At 46.9% G+C, this 17,372-nt stretch overlaps 1 protein-coding gene across 1 annotated transcript; it reads left to right on the top strand.

Moving 5' to 3' along the window:
- Positions 1-13,028: 13,028 nt before the first annotated feature.
- LOC136482993 (uncharacterized) lies at positions 13,029-15,608 on the top strand. Its single transcript, XM_066480130.1, has one exon. It carries the CDS (start codon positions 13,074-13,076, stop codon positions 15,399-15,401), a length of 2,328 nt encoding a protein of 775 aa, XP_066336227.1. The 5' UTR covers positions 13,029-13,073; the 3' UTR covers positions 15,402-15,608.
- Positions 15,609-17,372: the final 1,764 nt, after the last annotated feature.

Raw genomic sequence — 17,372 nt, 5'->3', positions numbered from 1 at the left:
CCCTGTGCACCGCCCGGTAGTACTCTGCGACCCTCCTAGCACAACAGAACTCAAGTAGTGTTGTAGGCGCCGACATTTTCCCTATAGTGTTGTAAGCGCTATTAACTCCCATACCAGACAAATACGGTAAGGCCCCCCACATGGCTCTGGGCATCGATAGTGTTGTGGGCACCGGCATTTACCGTACCGGGCGAATATGGTAAAACTCCTTGCATGCCTTCAGGTATCAACAGTGTGGCAGGCGCCGACGTCTGCCATAACCGAAGGAGATAACACAACCTCCCACGTGCATCTGACATTCAACAGTATTGTGAGCGCCTACCATCATCCTGTACCCGCCGGCATAGGCAACAAGACTTAGTAGCATACATACTCTCTCCTTCTCACTTATAAGGCCATCCCCTTCATCTATAAAAGGGGATGTGCTCTCTCCCAACAGATAAGTTGATTCAGATCGATCAAGTTCACATAGCACATAGCGGAGCTCCCGTCACTCTTGACCCCTCTGACCAGAGTCTGATCGGACCTCTTGCGCACCCCATCTTTCTCCTTCTCGTTTGTAACCCCACTGCAAACTTCGAGCACCTGGGCTCAGGAATAAAGTCACCAACCGACTCAAATTGGATGTCGGGCACGTTGCCTGAACCAGTATAAACCCTGTGTCATTGAGTGTTAGGCCACCTCCTATCACAACATACGCCAAAACTATAAATATTTACGTGTTGGTCACTTTCTGCACCGACAAAGATAGATGACCAGACTAAAATGACAGAGCATAATTTTAGAAAATTTTAGGAAAACAAACCATCACTTTTGGAGTTAGTATGAGGGAGAAAAACAAGTTACAAGTTTCAGCCACAGATTAAAAAGAGAAATCAAACTTGTTCATCATTTATCATCATGAACAGTTGTGATTTTTCTTTTTAATCTCTGGGTAAAATTTATAACTATTCTTTCTCCCTCATACTAACTCCAAATGTGATGATTTTTTTCCTAAAATTTTCTAAAATCATGCCCTATCAAGTTACTGTGTTGATTTGGTCATTCTTTTCATTTGACAAAGTTTGAGTAATTCAAAATTTCAAATTTAAAAAATGACAACTTCTAATAAGATTTTGAAATACTAAATGATTTCATCTGAAAAAGTGATGAATACCAAAGATGTATAACTCATCAAGATCTACAACTTTTATTTTGGTTATTTCTTCATCTGACAAAGTGATAGTAAACATTGTTCACAAATCAACATGTACTCTCATATAGTTCATGAAATTATGAGTGATATATGAATTTGTGAACAATATTTACTAATACTTTGTGAAATAAAGAAATGATCAAAATAAAAGTTGTAAATAGTGATGAGTTCAACGACTTTTATGTTCACGATAGTTGAAATCATTTAAGGTTTCAAAATCTTGTTTAAAGTAGCCATTTATTGAAATTCAAATTTTGAACTATCCATTTTTTGTCAAATGAAAAGATGACCAAAATAAAAGTTGTACATCTTGATGAGTTCTACAACTTTGGTATTCATGAGTTTTTCAGCTGAAATCATTTAGTATTTCAAAATCTTATTTGAATTTGTCATTTTCGGAAATTTAAATTTTGAATCGTTCAAAGTTCATCACATGAAAAGATGACCAAAATAAATGTTGTACATCTTGATGAGTTGTACAACTTTTGTATTCATGACTTTTTTAGTTGAAATCATATACTCTTTCAAAATATTGTTTCAAGTTGTAATTGTTTGAATTTCAAATTTTGAATCGTTCAAACAAAGTCACATGACAAGATGACCAAAATAAAAGTTGTACATGTTGATGAGTTATACAACTTTTATGTTTACAACATTTTCATTTTAGGTCATTTAATGTCCTCAAATTGTAGTCGAAGTTTTAAAATTCAAATTTTTAATTTTTGAATTTTTTTTGTTTTCTATATTGTTTTGAATATCAGCAAATTATTTATATATATATTTATGCATATATAGAATAATACAAAATATTATATACATTTAATTTGTGTTTTTGTGATATAAAAAATACAGAATTAATAATTTAATAAAATAGAAAATATTTGTAGGGGCGACTAGATCAGAAACCGCCCCTAGAAATGCATTTGTAGGGGCGGTTAGTTCAGGAATCGCCCCTACAAATTGTCCTAGGTATATAAGCACTGGCACTCGGGGGCCGAAATTTCCTAAGTGTTGGGCACTCTCTTCTTCCTCCCGACGCCGTCAGGCTGGCCATTTTTTCCTCGGCACCCCATAGCCGCCGCCTCCCGGACCTCTCATGACGTCGGCGCCCCCTCTTCGCACCCCCGGGCCACAGCTCGACATCCCTAGGCCGCCACGACAACGCGCGCCCCATCTCCACGGCGGCTAGGGTTTTAGAGCCCCCGACCGGCCGACCCACCGCCTCCTCCCCATCTCCGACCTCGAGCTCCGCCAACCCGCTCCATCCCCCGGGCCACCAGGCAAGTTAGGGTTTGCGGCTTCCCTAGCGTCATGTTCCTTCCCCCGGCTAGCAGCCCTGGTGCCCATTAGGGTCCAGCGTCCGCACACCTCCAACGACGGGCATCCCGGCTGCCCGTGCTCTCCGGCGTCCGCGCACCTTCACCGGCGTTCGCGCTCCACCACTACTGCTGCTCGCTGCTTGCATCTTTTGAATTGTAATTTCCATATCTATCATAAGCCCTGTTGTCATCTTTGTTTGTGGGTTTACTTCCATCAGGTGATTGTGATCGGTTGACGGTAGTAACTGTTTGTTTACCTTTGTCTACATCTTGAAAAGATCTTCCTTGTTCTGAATTTGTCATTTTGGTACTCTCTTTATCTGCTAGAGGGGAGAAATGATTACTACTTCAAAATTGAAGACAAAAAAGTGAGGCAAAGTGATCTCAGAATACTAAAAACTTATAAATTATACATAATGTAAAAACTATAAATAAATATAATATATGAAACTTCAATCTACTAGTAGATGTTGTATATATGCCATAGTAAGTTACAAACAGTTGCTTTCAGATAGAAAAAAGATGATTTGGCATTCACGTGAACGTGCTCCATTTCACTTATGACTGGTATCAAAAGAAAAATATAAAGTTTGTTTAGTGAAAAACACATCACCATCGATAAACAGTGAAGATTAATAATAACATGAATAAGGCACTAGGGCAGTCAGAACTTTTTTTAATTGATGCTAGAAAGGTATTACAATGTAATAAACCAAATAGCAGCAGAAAAAAATCCAACACAGCATTCCTTTTTTAGCGTTGGAGAACTGGTTTTAGCAGACCAGAAATATATGCACTCAAACTGAAGTCCACTAGGATATGTTGATAGCAAATATATATAACACACATTCAATCTAATGGAATTAGATTGCTACCTTTCGGCAAGGAACGCTTGGTACGATGGTTGCCATTTTCACTATCAGAACTGTTGTTATCTGTCTTAGAGCTTACTGAATCATCACTTGAACTCCCATAGCTCCTAAAGTTAAACCACACCAAAAACGAGGAATTTCAGCAAGAAGACATCCCATGCTAAGTAAGTAGAGACATTATGCAGGTTATTAACATTGTACCGTTTAAATCGCCTTTTGGATCCTCTACTCTTTCTCTTACTCCTTGTATGTTTACCCTTCCTGAGGTATATTCAGGACCAAGCCTTCCAGACGTATGGCACCCATTCGAGCCGCTAAGCTTTGTCCTGCTTCTACTTCTAATCCCAACATAAAAAAAATATCTACTCCGCCTTATCTCCTTGATTGTGCTCCCTCCCAGCACCCACGGCTCTCCTCCCACATCACCATGCCTCCACTGCTCCTACCCCCACCTTCCCTTCATCTCTGTCTTTCACTACTACAATAAGCATTTGTAGGGGCGGCTGGCGATGGTTTGTAGAAACGGCTCGGCCAGCCGCCCCTACAATATCGTTTCTACAAATCATGTATTTGTAGGGGCGGTTCCCAGACCGCCACTACAAATCGATTTGTAGAGGTGGCTGGTGTTATCAGCCACCCCTACAAATCTATTTGTAGGGGCGGCTGATAACACCAGCCGCCTCTACAAAATTGATTGGTAGGGGTAGCTATAGTACCAGCCACCCTTATAATACTTGTTTGTAGAGGCGGTTCAGTCTAGAACCGCCCCTACAGTTTATTTTTCCACCAAAAAAATTCAAATTTTCATTAATGGCTATTTTTTAGGCGATCAAAATGCTCGTCTCCTTTAATAGAAAAAAAGAAAACACATCGACGAGCCCAGCGAGCCTAGCCACGAGGCCCGTCGAGCCCATCGATGCACCGCCGCCGCCGCTCGCCGGATCTGGGTGGTCCTCGCCGGATCCGAGCAACGACAGCCAGATCCGAGACCTGCCACTACCGTGATGTTGCCGAAAGAGGTGCCCGCCATGCCATTGCAGGAGGTGGCACCGCCGCCACCACCGCTGTGCCGTGGCCGGAACAGACGACCACCGCCGGATCTGCTGCTGCTGGCGCTAAGGAGAAGCGCCACTGGGCCTGGCCGGAGGTGGAGGTGGAGGGTGTCGTCCGGAGGTGGATGTCGATGTGGAGGGCGCCGCTAGAGGTGGAGGGGGTCAGCCGGAGGTGAAGGTGGATCTGCTATAGCTGAGGGGAAGGGCACAGCTCGGGGTACGGAAGAGCGCCGGCGGTGCTGAGGGAGATGGAGAAGGGGTGCCGCTCTGGCGTATGCGAGAAGAGAGAGAGAGGAGTGCGGCATATGAGAGCGAGAGAGGGCCTCATCCAAAATATTGGAACGGGGTGGGAGGGGCGTGCTGATGTTAGGTGGGGCCAAGGTGTCATCAGCTCAGGAAAAACACAAATCGCGTGAACGGTGGACATTATCCATGTGGCCTTCGACCCAGCCGTTCAGGAGGTCCACGTCAGTGATCCGTGGCGAGCTAGTCTTCATGCGCAGGTGCCGAGGCAAGGCGGGGCCGGCTGCATGGACGGATGCATGTGTTCACAGGATTATTGTGTGGCTTCATGTAGACGGCGACGGTGACATCTCATAGAAGAGATGCCAGTTCACGCTCCTCTTTGTGGGGCTCCCAGCTTGGGGATGACTGCATAGTGGCCTCCGGGGCACCAGCTCCTCTAGTGGCAGCGGCTGGTGGCGGTGAGGACGTATGAAAGAAATGTGTGAAGAGGGTCTCCGCGTGCTGTGAAGATGGCCACTCCGCAACGGCCATATAACAATAGGCTCGGTCAACAGCCACGTCGCAGCAGCCAATCACGAAGTGACACGTCACCCAAGGGGGCCCACGTGTCATGGATGCGGTGGACAACCCGCGAGCGCAGCTGGTTCTTCCGCAAACTTCTAGTCGCGGGGCCACAGGTCAGCCTAACAGTAGGTTGGGCGCTTGGTGCAAATCGCAGCATGAGCTTCGAGGGAGGTGGTCCTACTCAGTGGCGCGTCCAAAACATTGGAACGGGCGTTGCGAGACAACGGTTGCTAGGGCGTGCTGATGTCAGGTGGGGCTAGGATGTCATCGGCTCTGAGAAAACACAAATCGCATGAACGGTGGAGATGGATCCGTGTGGCCTCTGATCCAGCCGTTCAAGATGTCCATGTCAGCGATCCATGGCGAGCTGGTCTTCATGCACAGGTGCCAAGGCAAGACGGGGCCAGCTGCATGCGTGGATGTGTGCGTTCACTGGAGGGGCAGTGTGGTTATAGGAAAGCAGGCCGGATCTAGGTGTGGTTTCAATCTCTGTGGCCATTTGTGTGGCAACAGAGGGTGTGGCAGCTAGTTTTGTGCCATGTGTCAGCTGTTTTGCCGAAACCATGGGCGGCGCTAGTGGTATACTACCGGTCATGGGGAACGAGGTGAGGTGGGGCCAGCGCTGCAGTTGATGTCACCATCAGCACAGGAAACAGGCTCACGCAGCCGTGTGTCCGCCACGATAAATTTGTTTTAGGAGGTAGTTAATTTTTTTGATTTAGCCACCCCCTACAAATGGACACAGCAGGGGTGGCTGGTAATAGCTGTCTCTACATACCAGCCGCCCCTACCGTGCTATTTGTAAGGGTGGCTGCTGTGCTGGAGCCCGTGTACGCCACTGCAGGGGCTGCTCTAATGTCAGCCGTCCCTAAAAAAAACCTCGTTGCTACAAACTGTTTTTCACGTAGTGTTTCTCTCTTCCTTTTTGTTAACTATTGACCCTACATCTATTGTTGCCCCCCTTTTCTGTTACCAATCTACATGCTTACTACAAATTTTAAGTGTTGTCTAGGATTTGATCTGCTCAGTTTGGCTGCATCTTCGGCCCAGTACGCTTTTCTCTTCCTGTTACATTTTTATTTGAGGGAATGGGCCAGTGCTGTGATGACCACATTATAAATTATGTTTAATGTTTCATGCAATGATCATGGCTACCTTTCCGCAGTTTATACCTCTTTCTTGTTTTAAGATGACTGAGGCAATGCTCATGACGTATGATGACTCTTCCTTTTTATATCTCCCTGCTATGTTCATAACTGAGGCAATGATCATGCGCAATGTTGATTTTATTTTTTTCATCTCTTTCTACCTGTAACTTGATGACTGAGGCAACGGTCAGTTGCATGGTCCTATTTTTTACATCTCTTTCTACCTATTCTATTTTCTGTAGTTTCAAGGCACCAATGAGAGGTAGTGTTTATTACCTATTCAGTCGCACACTATGCAACTGGAATTAGGTCTTATGAAATCTGAGCTTGTGATGTCATTACTTGTGATGATTTCTTCCTTTGTCTAAGCTGATCGTTGCCTTTGGTTTTGTACTCATACTTGCTTATGATCATTGTTTGTGATGTTGATAACACATAACTGTGCAATCAGAGGTTCGGTTGACTGCCTGTGAAGTCATAGATACATTCTTGTTCATTCTAGGCTTCTGATCATTGCCTCAAATATGTGCTTGCAACATCAAATTATATATTGTTGGTTCTGAGCACATGCCCTATTCCTATGGATTACATTGTCAAACACTTTTATTGTCTGCGACCACTTTTTGTTCTCCTGTTTCATTGATTTTTTTAGTACAATTATTATGCGCCCTGCTATTTTTGGAATCCAGATCTGTTCTCTAAGTATGCTAACTTGTTTAGGCTTGTAACTTTTGCCTTTTTCATATCTCCTGTTGTAGTTGTCCAAAAATTATGAAACTTGGTCTGTATGCTAATCTGGGTATGTACTTGCTGCTATGAAATTCTCAAGTCCATATCTGTTCACAAAGTAGCAGTTCTCTTGTTAGGCCATAAAATGCTATGTTTTTTAATTCTTTTCGCTTGAGTATGTAAATAATCTGATGTGGGATACGTTTGTTTTAGGAGGAAACCTCCAAACTGATTCCGAGCCCTTTGTCGATGATGTTTTTATACTACTACTACTACTTGTACTGAGCACAAGCCCTTTGTCGGTGATGATTTTTTACTAATTTGAGAGTACCTCCCAAAATTTGCTTCTACTACTACTCTCTTCTCCTCTCTAATCTACTACTCCTACTCCTCTCTTCTCTCTTCTCCTCTCTACTCTACTACTCCTACGCCTCTCTACTCTACTACTCTTTTCCTCTCTATACTACTACTACTCCTCTGTACTCTACTATTCTTCTCTCTATGTTTGTTAACAGTGAGCATATATATTTTTGACTATTTTTGTCATCAGGTGCTGCTCTATGTTTGCTAAGCAGCTGTTGCTTTTTTTTTTGCCAAATCTCCCCTCTCCTCTCATCTCCGTTGTTTTGCCCATAATGAAATTGTCCAAGTCCATACATTACATGGAATATGAGCTGATGATCAAGAACTTGTGAGGAACTTGGCACCATTACCAGCCACCCCTAAATTACCTTCTCTCTTCTTTGTTATGATGCATTGATGCTCTAAGTTCATGATCAAATGATGATTGACATGTTTCTGAGGCCTGTACTACTGCTACTACTCGTTTTTTAAATATTGTTGTTTTATAGGACTACTTTGGTTTGTAGACCTTTTTTTATTTCTTATACCTTCTCGTGTACCTAAAGCACACTTTCTTGCATCCATTAGAACAAAGTGCAAAATAATGTCGCGGACACCAGACATCGCAGCCCGATGCCCCGATCATGATGAGCAGCCAACCTATGAGGAGCAAGCACTAGAGGACCAGTTTACTCAGGAGCAGTTCGATAACGAGTTAGAAAATGATCTAAAAGTGATGCTTACTCAGGAGCCTTGTGATGAGGAAGGGAGAGCAGAAGGAAGAGCAGGAGAGGCTGTTGAAGGTGAAGAAGAAGAGGATGATGATGATGACTCAGAAGAGGGATATGTAAGTCCCGAGGATCCATTCCCATGTGAAGCCAGAAGGAGGCCAAAGGAGGAAGATTTGGACAAGGATTTTGACCCGAACGATGAGGTAGGGATAAAGCCTTAGCTTCTAAATTTTGCTAAAGCTTTGGCTGTGTTACCTCGGCTAACACTTTGAACTATCGTATATATAGGTCCCTCCTAAAACTCAGAAAAGACGACGTCGACGTCCGAGATATCTCACCAGACAAGACAGGGTAGAGGAAAGGAGAGCAGACGCAACAGCCATAGAGACATACATTGAGGCCTCTACACATCCACGAACATGACTACCAAGCCAAAGAGGAAACAAGGGGATAGAAAAGCAAACCAATATCCAGATAAGGCATGCTATGTGATAACGGAGGTCGGGCTAGCAGGGGTGATCCTTGAGGCAAAGGAATTTAGAGGATGATTTCGTAATGTGATCGGGCCCTAGTAAGAGATTAATTGAACCCAGCAATCCCTAACTAGAAAGAGGTACCAGAGAAGAAAAAGGATGAACTATGGGATAAGCAGCTAAAGCTCAATTTTAGATTTCCGAAGGGTAAGCAAGAACTGGTAAAAAATGCTTTCAAGATCATAGGAGAGTCATTCCGATGTTGGAGGTCGAAGCTCAACAAGAAGTATATCCAAAAGGGGTTAACTCCCTTCAACGAGTTTGGCAACATAACTCCTAGTCAATGGGAGGAGCTCGTGGCTCAGAAGACTTCATCGAAGGCATTGGAGCTCAGTGCCCGTAACACTGAGCTGGCAAAGAGGAACAAACATCACCATCATCTAGGCCCCGGTGGTTACTATGCCAATGAAGAGCAGTTTAGGAAGATGGACGAAGAGGCCGCAACTTCTAGGAATATCGATGTGAAGAATTTGAAGGTACACTCAAGGAATTGGATATATGCGCGGAGTACAGAATCATCCGGCGGTAATCTTAAGTTTGATAAGCCGAAGACCTAGGAGGCAGTATCAAGGATACTGAAATATGCTAAAGACAAGGAGAAGGGCTAATTCAATCATTCTAGAGAGAGGGACGAGCTTAGCCTTAGCTTGGGAAACAACGAGCACAGAGGCCGCACCAGGGGGCTAGGGAAAAGGATGACCTAGAAGGAAGGATTCGAAGAGGACAGGCACATGTACAAGAAACATGGCAGAGATCGAGAGGCTAATCTTGAGCTCCAAGTGAAGGCTCTAGTTGCGAAGGCGCTGGAGGAGCAAGGACTGTCTATGTAGCCACAGACATTAATGGCGCCGCCGAAAGAACTAGCATTAGTTGGCAGCCCTCCAGAAGTTTCTAGCAGCCAAGGTTCCACTGCAGCCACAACCCCCGTCGATCGCATATGGGAACAAACTAGTTGCACCTTGGTGTTTCTCAGCGGCCGGCAAAACATTGTGATGGAGGTGGCAACGGGTGTGGCATGTCCTCTCGGTGGATTACACCACAATAATAAGATACCGCCAGACTACACTAGGGTCGAGGTGCATACCGTGAAGCTCGAGTTCATGCAGTGGAGGATAGACTACACAACTCCCGAGGGGCTGGTGTTACTCAAAGACGTAATGGGGCAATTCATCCTCTGGCACAAACGGGACATTATATTGACTATTTCTTTGCCGCCTCCCCCTCTCTCAAATTTGGAGAGGACAGGCACATGTACATGAAACATGGCAGAGACCGGGAGGCTAATCTTGAGCTCCAAGTGAAGGCTCTAGTTGTGAAGGCGCTCGAGGAGCAAGGACTGTCTATGGAGCCACGGACATTAATGGCGCTGCCGAGAGAACTGGCATTAGTTGGCAGCCCTCCGGAAGTTCCTAGCAGCCAAGATTCCATTGCAGCCACCACCCCCGTCGATCGCATAAGGGTACCGACTAGTTGCACCTTAGTGTTTCTCAGCGGTTAGCAGAACATTGTGATGTAGGTGGCAACGGGTGTGGCACATCCTCTAGGTGGCTTACACTACAATAATAAGATACCGCCGGACAACACTGGGGTCGAGGTGCATACCATGAATTCTGTGTTCATACAGTGGAGGATAGACTATGCAACTCCCGAGGGGCTAGTGTTACTCGAAGATGTAATGGGGCAGTTCATCCTCTGGCACAAATGGGACATTATATTGACTACTTCTTCACCGCCTACCCCTCTCAAATTTGGAGTTTGTTGTTGAGGACGGAGAGAAATTTTCACCGTCTCGTGACCACCACATTCCTGAGATGCCACATTCTTCCCCGCTTCCTAACGAGCATGTGCCTGATAAGCCACAACCTTCTCCAACTCGTACCGAGCAAGTGCATGATGAGATACCACAGTCCTCTCAACAAGCGCAGTCGATACATGAACAATGAGTGCCTCCTAAAGAAGGTGATGCACAAGAAGATGAGGACGTGCCAGAATGGGAACTTTGAAAGAAGCATCCAATCACTATAAGGCCAATTTATGTTACGATGAAAGGCGTCTCGTCGGTACACAAGTGGTATGCCTATGACCAGTTCAAGCCTGAGAACCAAGTTAAAAAAGTCCTAACACGGGCTTTTGAGGAGGCCGTCACTAGCAAAGTCCACCAAACAGCAAAGAAGTATCCAATTATTGATGCCATCAAATGGTCAAAGGATTGTCCGAAAACATATGAAAGAGGCAAGCCCTTCCTACCAAACTAGGATATCCAGCGCCTACCACTTGAAATGAGAAGGTTCCATGATTGGTAATTGCGTGTTCTCCTAATGCGCATAGACCTCGTAAAAGCATGCTTCCCCGCCGGTATATTTGGAAGCCTAGCCGGGAAAATTATCTTTGACTTCAATGACATGCAGACATACTTTCACCTCATAGCAATGAAAATGAATCTAATTCGCACATGGTGCCTGTAAGTCCTTGCCCTCCCGATATGATATGAATGTAATCTTTAGATTTTGTTGTAACTAACCCACGCCATGATTTGTAGAATGCAAGTGCACATTGTAAAACAAATGCCAAGTGTGAAAGCCGAATATATAGACCCTCAAGCTATAGCACAAATAAATTTTAATTACCCTAGAAAGTGAAAACTGGATGCCAAAGAGCTAGCTGCTGGAAAGACCCTTTAGGAGAAAGAGAACATCCGTGCGAAGAAACTAAGGCAAGAGTCACTTAAGGTTTCGGCATACATTGCCCTGGCTTTTAAAAATCTACAACAGCACTTTACTATATGGCTACCATACAACTTCGAGTAAGTTCAACTCTAAAATGAAAGTTTTGTTCGATATATTTTATTCGATGCAAAAGAGCTTATCTAGTTCAATGATTTAATTCATGCAGCAACCACTGAATTTGTATAGGCGTCGATGTTGGGAGGAACATGGCATGGGTCTTTGATTCAATAGATAGGGACCCGATGACATACAAAGACTTCATATCGATTCTCAAGACGTATACATATCGACAATCCTTATTAGCTTTTATGGTTGTATACATACTTGTAACATTCACTTTTGGATACTAACAATTTGCATTTGCTAAAATAATTCGAACAGGGCATTCAGGTTCTATGTCAATGAACATCACGAAAGGCATAATCTAGTAAGGAAGGAAAGGTTGGCTATAAAAACACTATGTGCGGTAAGTGTAACTTACTTTAGTACTCCATTACATGGTTGTCAAAAGCATTACTTAACATTTTCATATGCAAAATACACAGTGCCCCAAGCAGAAGCCTAGAAGTATACATTGTGGATACTATATATGTTCTATGATGAGTAACACCGATGCCTATAGGAGACACCCCTTAAGGGTAAGTTTGAACCTCTTCACCCGTAGTGTAAAAACTTCGCACATGATATGAAATACTAAACCAAAACTTGTTCTCTTGTAGTGGAAAGAAGAGAAAGAAATAAAAAGAGACCCATACAAGGATGACCAACTCTTAGAGCTCGTCGGCGACCTTTGCAACTTCATATTGGACCAGATTGTACATGTCAAAGGCACCTACCATGACCGAGATTCTGACTTAGGTAGAAATCCTCAATACCAACACCTTCGTGAGACTAAAAGGCTAGCTCTAGGCTGTTGATAACAATGTGTATGGAATTTGACATTAGTCTTACCTTGTGGGACGGTTTGGACTTGTGAACGAATTAGACTTGTGAATTATGTCTATTTAATGATGGATTGTATATATTCTTGTGAATTAGACTTGTAATGGTAGTTTATATAATGCTTTTGTGCTTGTGGTCAGATTTGAATTATATATATATATATATATATATATATATATATATATATATATGTGTGTGTGTGTGTGTTTTCTGGTCGAATTTGAATTGTAAATTAATTTTTTTTTTTGAAAAATGTACTGTAGGGGGCTGATACTACAGCCGCCCCTACAAATCGATTTCGTAAAGGCATCTAGGGTTACCAGCCGCCCCTACAAATCGATTTGTAGGGGCGGTTGATAACACCAGCAGCCGCTACAAATCTATTTGTAGGGACGGCTGGTAATACCAGCCGCCTATACAAATCGATTTGTACGAGTGGTCTGAAAACCGCTCCTATAAATGCATGATTTGTAGATACGGTTTGGTAGGAGTGGTTGTCCAAATTGTCCCTACAAACCCTCTAAAACCGTCCCTGCAAACCCTGTGTGGCGTAGTGTCAGTCCATAGCTACTCTATATATGAGGCATCACAGCTCCTCATCTAACCACACAAACACAAACCGACCAATCATTAAGTGAAGAACATCTCTTTGTTCTTTCTTTGGATAGATCGGAATGGGCAAGAGCCGCGGCAGCATAGCTTTCTTCGGGACCTACAGGCCACCGGTGCCCCTGGACATCTTCTCCTGCCCCACTAATCCGACGCCGCTGTCGGCCAAGGACGAGCTGCTCCTCACCGATGGCGAGTCGTACAACCAGAACGGACAGCCCATCCCAGCAGCGGCGCTGAGAGAGCTCCTGACGTTCTTGGGCAAGAAGAACCCGAAGCTGGCGTCGGCGTGCGGCGCCACCCCGGAGGACGCGGTGCAGGGCCGCGTCACTGGCCTGGTGTTTGTCTCCGAGAGGGACAGCGGCCTGGAGACGCTGCACGTGGCTTTGCGCTTCGTCGCCGGCGGCAAGGTCAAGGTGCTGAGCCTGGCCGACATCTACGGCGCCGACACCTTCGGCGGCGTGCGCATGGAGGACAGCGGCTGCGTCGCTGGGGGCTTCAAAGTTGGGCGTTCCACCGTCGGCCACTCCCTGGTGTACGTGTCCACCAAGGAGCCGGTGAGAGCACGGCGGGCCCCGTGGACCGTGGTGTACCGAACCAACCTCGCCGACGGCAAGACCGAGCGACTGACGCCGCCGGGCCAGTATGATCTGAGCCCCGCGGTGTCGCCGTCTGGGAAGATGGTGGCGGTGGCCAACTTCCAACAGAACAGGTGGAGCGGCGAGATCGAGAACCTCAAGACGGACATTGTGATTATGAACGTGGACCGGCGAGCGCAGGGCGGCCTGGGCCGCAGCCGCCTTATCAAGGACGGTGGCTGGCCGACGTGGGGCAGCGACAATGTCATCTTCTTCCACCGAGGGTTCGACACCACGCCGCCCTCCAACACCGCCAGGTGGGGCGTCTTCCGGTACGACATCGCTTCTGGCAAGGAAGAACGCGTGACGCCGGAGAGCATCGATGCCATGACTCCAGCTGCCATCAGCGAGACCAAAGTGGCCGTGGCCACCGTCCGCGAGAAATCCAAGCAGGTTCTCATGAAGGTGGAGCGCGTGGTGACACAGTACAGGCACATCGAGATCTTCGACACGGCCTCGCCGGCGGGGCAGCCGCCGGTGCCCATCACCCAGAAGACGAGGCCTGAAGGGGACCACTACAACCCCTTCGTGCTCGACGGAGGAAGACGCGTCGGCTACCACCGCTGCAGAACGGACAAGCTACTCAAGATCCAAAGGAGTACGACGAGCATCCAGAGGAGGTTCGACAAGGTGCAGCCGCCGGAGTCGCACGCGGACGTGGGGCTCTTCCGGGTGACCGGCGTGTTCCCGTCCGTCTCCAAGAACGGCAAGAAGCTGGCCTTCGTGGACAACGAGTTCAAGGCCGTGTGGCTCGCCGACAGCAGAGGCCTCCGCGTGGTGTACAAGGTGAGGGCGTCCAAGAGCGTCTTCTCCACGTCGTGGAACCAGAACGACGACCTGGACACGCTCTACGTCTGCGAAGGGCCGGCCTTCTCCATCGACAGCCCGGTGCAGATCATGAGGATCCCTAACGTGTCCAGGGAGGACTACGAGAACGTGGAGACGTTCCCGCTCACCGACGAGGAGTACAACTGCGCCTTCCCGTCCACCAACGCCGAGGGCACCAAGCTCGTGTTCCGGTCCAGCAGGAACAGGGTGCCGGGAGGGAAGAGGCAGCACAAGAACCTCTACATCATAGACGCAGTGAAGGGGGAGGCCGCTGGTGTGGACCAGCTCACCGACGGAGCATGGACCGACACCCACTGCAGCTGGTCGCCCAGGGAGGGCTGCGACTGGATCGTCTTCTCCTCCTCCGGCAGGCCCGAGGCAGACGTCGTCAAGGGCAGGGACGAGCCGGAGAAGGACCACGGCCTGGACCCAGGCTACTTCGCCGTGTACCTGGTGAACGCGAAAGGCATCAAGAAGGGCGAGGTGCCGGTGCCCGTGCGGGTGATCCACAGCGCGCCCACCATCGCCGGGCACATCAACCACCCCGTGTTCAGCCCGGACATGGCGAGCATTGTCTTCGCCGCCGACCTCGCCGCGGTCTCCGCCGACCCCATCTCCATGCCGCACTTCACGCACTCGGTCAGGCCCTACGGCGACATCTTCTCCGTAAACCTGCGTGACACCACGGACATAGCCAAGAACAGGGACATCCAGGAGTTCCACCGCATCACGCACAGCCGCTACGAGTACTCGACGCCGACGTGGTCCAGTAGCTCCGACGACGAGGAGGACCCCAACGCTAAGTGGAAGATGCTGGAGAGCTTGCCCAACTTCACGCCGTGGTGCCCGTACGCGCGCGGCGAAGCGGGCGAGAAGGAGGGCTGGCACATGACCGGACACCTCACCATCCAAAAGCGCTGCTGCTGAATGCTCCAGCGATCCTGCGGTCCTGCCCATCAATAATCCTTCCGTCTCCGTTTAATTTCCAATTCCGGTTTTGGTTTCCGTTTCCGTTTCCTTCAAGAAATACTATTATTTGAGTCATCGCTCACTAGTACATAATAACTAGTGGGTCTTTATGTCTGGTTATTACGACCCCCTGTGGCCCTGAACTCCTTTTTTTTAACAAATAAAAACAGCGCTCGTCCATTTTACTCATTATTTTGATTATATTAGAAGAAACTCCACACGAGGAGAGAGGAAGCAAACATGTCTACCTGCAACTAAACCAACCGAGCTCCTCGCTAGACAGCATTGCAGTTGGAATCACTACTTCAGAATAAACAATCACCGACGGCCATCACTATTCGAATTTTAACGTCAAATTTGCCGAGTGTTTTTATGTTTGCCGAGTGTATTCTCTCGGGCACTCGGTAAATAAGTTCTTTGTCGAGTGCTACGCTAAAAACACTCGGCAAAAAAAAACACTCGGTAAAGAGGAGGTTTGCCGAGTGTAAAAAAAAACACTCGGCAAAGAGGGGGTTTGTCGAGTGTTTTTTTTTTTGACACTCGACAAATAAATAAATAAAAATTTCTCGGAAAGAAGGAGAAGAAAAAAAATGAAAAAAAAAAACTTTGCCGAGTGCCCAGATCTAGGACACTCTGCAAAGCAAAAAAATCTTTTTTTCTCAGAAAGGAGAAGAAAAAAAATGAAAAAAAAACTTTGCCGAGTGCCCTGATCTAGGACACTCGGCAAAGGAAAAAAATCTTTTTTCTGGGAAAGAAGGAGAAGAAAAAAAACTTTGCCGAATGCCCAGATCTAGGACACTCGGCAAAGGAAAAAATACTCTCCTTAATTAACCGGATCCGCCCGCGCCCTCTCTCCTCCTCTCTCCCTAGATCCGCCCACGCCCTCTCTCTCCTCCTCCCTCCCCAGATCGGCCCACCCCCACTCTCTCCTCCTCCGCACCCTCTCTCTCCTCCTTCCTCCCTAGATCCTCCCGCCCCCTCTCTCTCCTCCTCCATCCCCAGGTCCGCCCGCGCCCTCCCTCTCCTCCTCCCTCCCCAGATCCGCCCCCCCCCCCCCCCCACGCCCTCCCTGAAAGGACTTAGGATGTCGCCTAGAGGTGGGGTGAATAGGCGTTTCTGAAAATTAACACATTTAAATGCGGAAACAATTAGAAAGGGGAGTTTCCAAAATGGAAACTCTAAATAAAGAGTACTACCACCCCTCACAAGTTAGCCACAGAGTAAACAAGGTATAAAGAATATATCTAGAAGCTACAACCCTGTAACACCAAGTTAGAACAGAGAATAAATATTTTCAGTGCAGGCAGGAAATACCGGACGTGTCCGGTATGAATACTGGACGTGTCCGGTATACACGATTTCTGCAGATCGGCCCCGAACTTGCTCCTTTCGATTTCTATCTTCAAACCAAACTGCAGGCACCTAATGGAGATGACAATATACACAGAGAACCTGCAGAATAGCTAGAGCAACACAAATATCAAATGAAATGCGAATTGAGACACGATATTTGTTTTACCGAAGTTCGGACTCGTTCGAGTCCTACTCTCCGTTGAGGGGGCTGCGGGCGACCCAGCGAAGGTCAGCCCTAGAGGTTACCACGAAGGTCACTCTAGCCGGAGTCTTTCCAACTCCTTTACCTCCTTCCACTAATTTGATTCCGAGGCGGCGGAATCGACCGTTACAAACTTTCCGAGGCACACAACAATCTCTCGGGTGCTCTCCGGCGACGCCTAACCGTCTAGGACCGAAGAGTCCAAGAGTAACAAATGCGAATCACGAGATTAACAATATGCACAAGTGCTCAAGTGGTGGCTTGCTCTCTTTTTCAAATTCTCTCTTAACCCACAAATTTGATTTTGCAATTTGGATCACACACTCACTAAGAGAGGGTTTAGGAGAGTTGGCAAGGCTCAAAAACGTGTGACT

This window comes from Miscanthus floridulus, chromosome 9 (assembly GCF_019320115.1).
Source record: "Miscanthus floridulus cultivar M001 chromosome 9, ASM1932011v1, whole genome shotgun sequence".
NCBI lineage: Eukaryota > Viridiplantae > Streptophyta > Magnoliopsida > Poales > Poaceae > Miscanthus > Miscanthus floridulus.
This window is presented reverse-complemented; position numbering and strand designations above follow the sequence as displayed.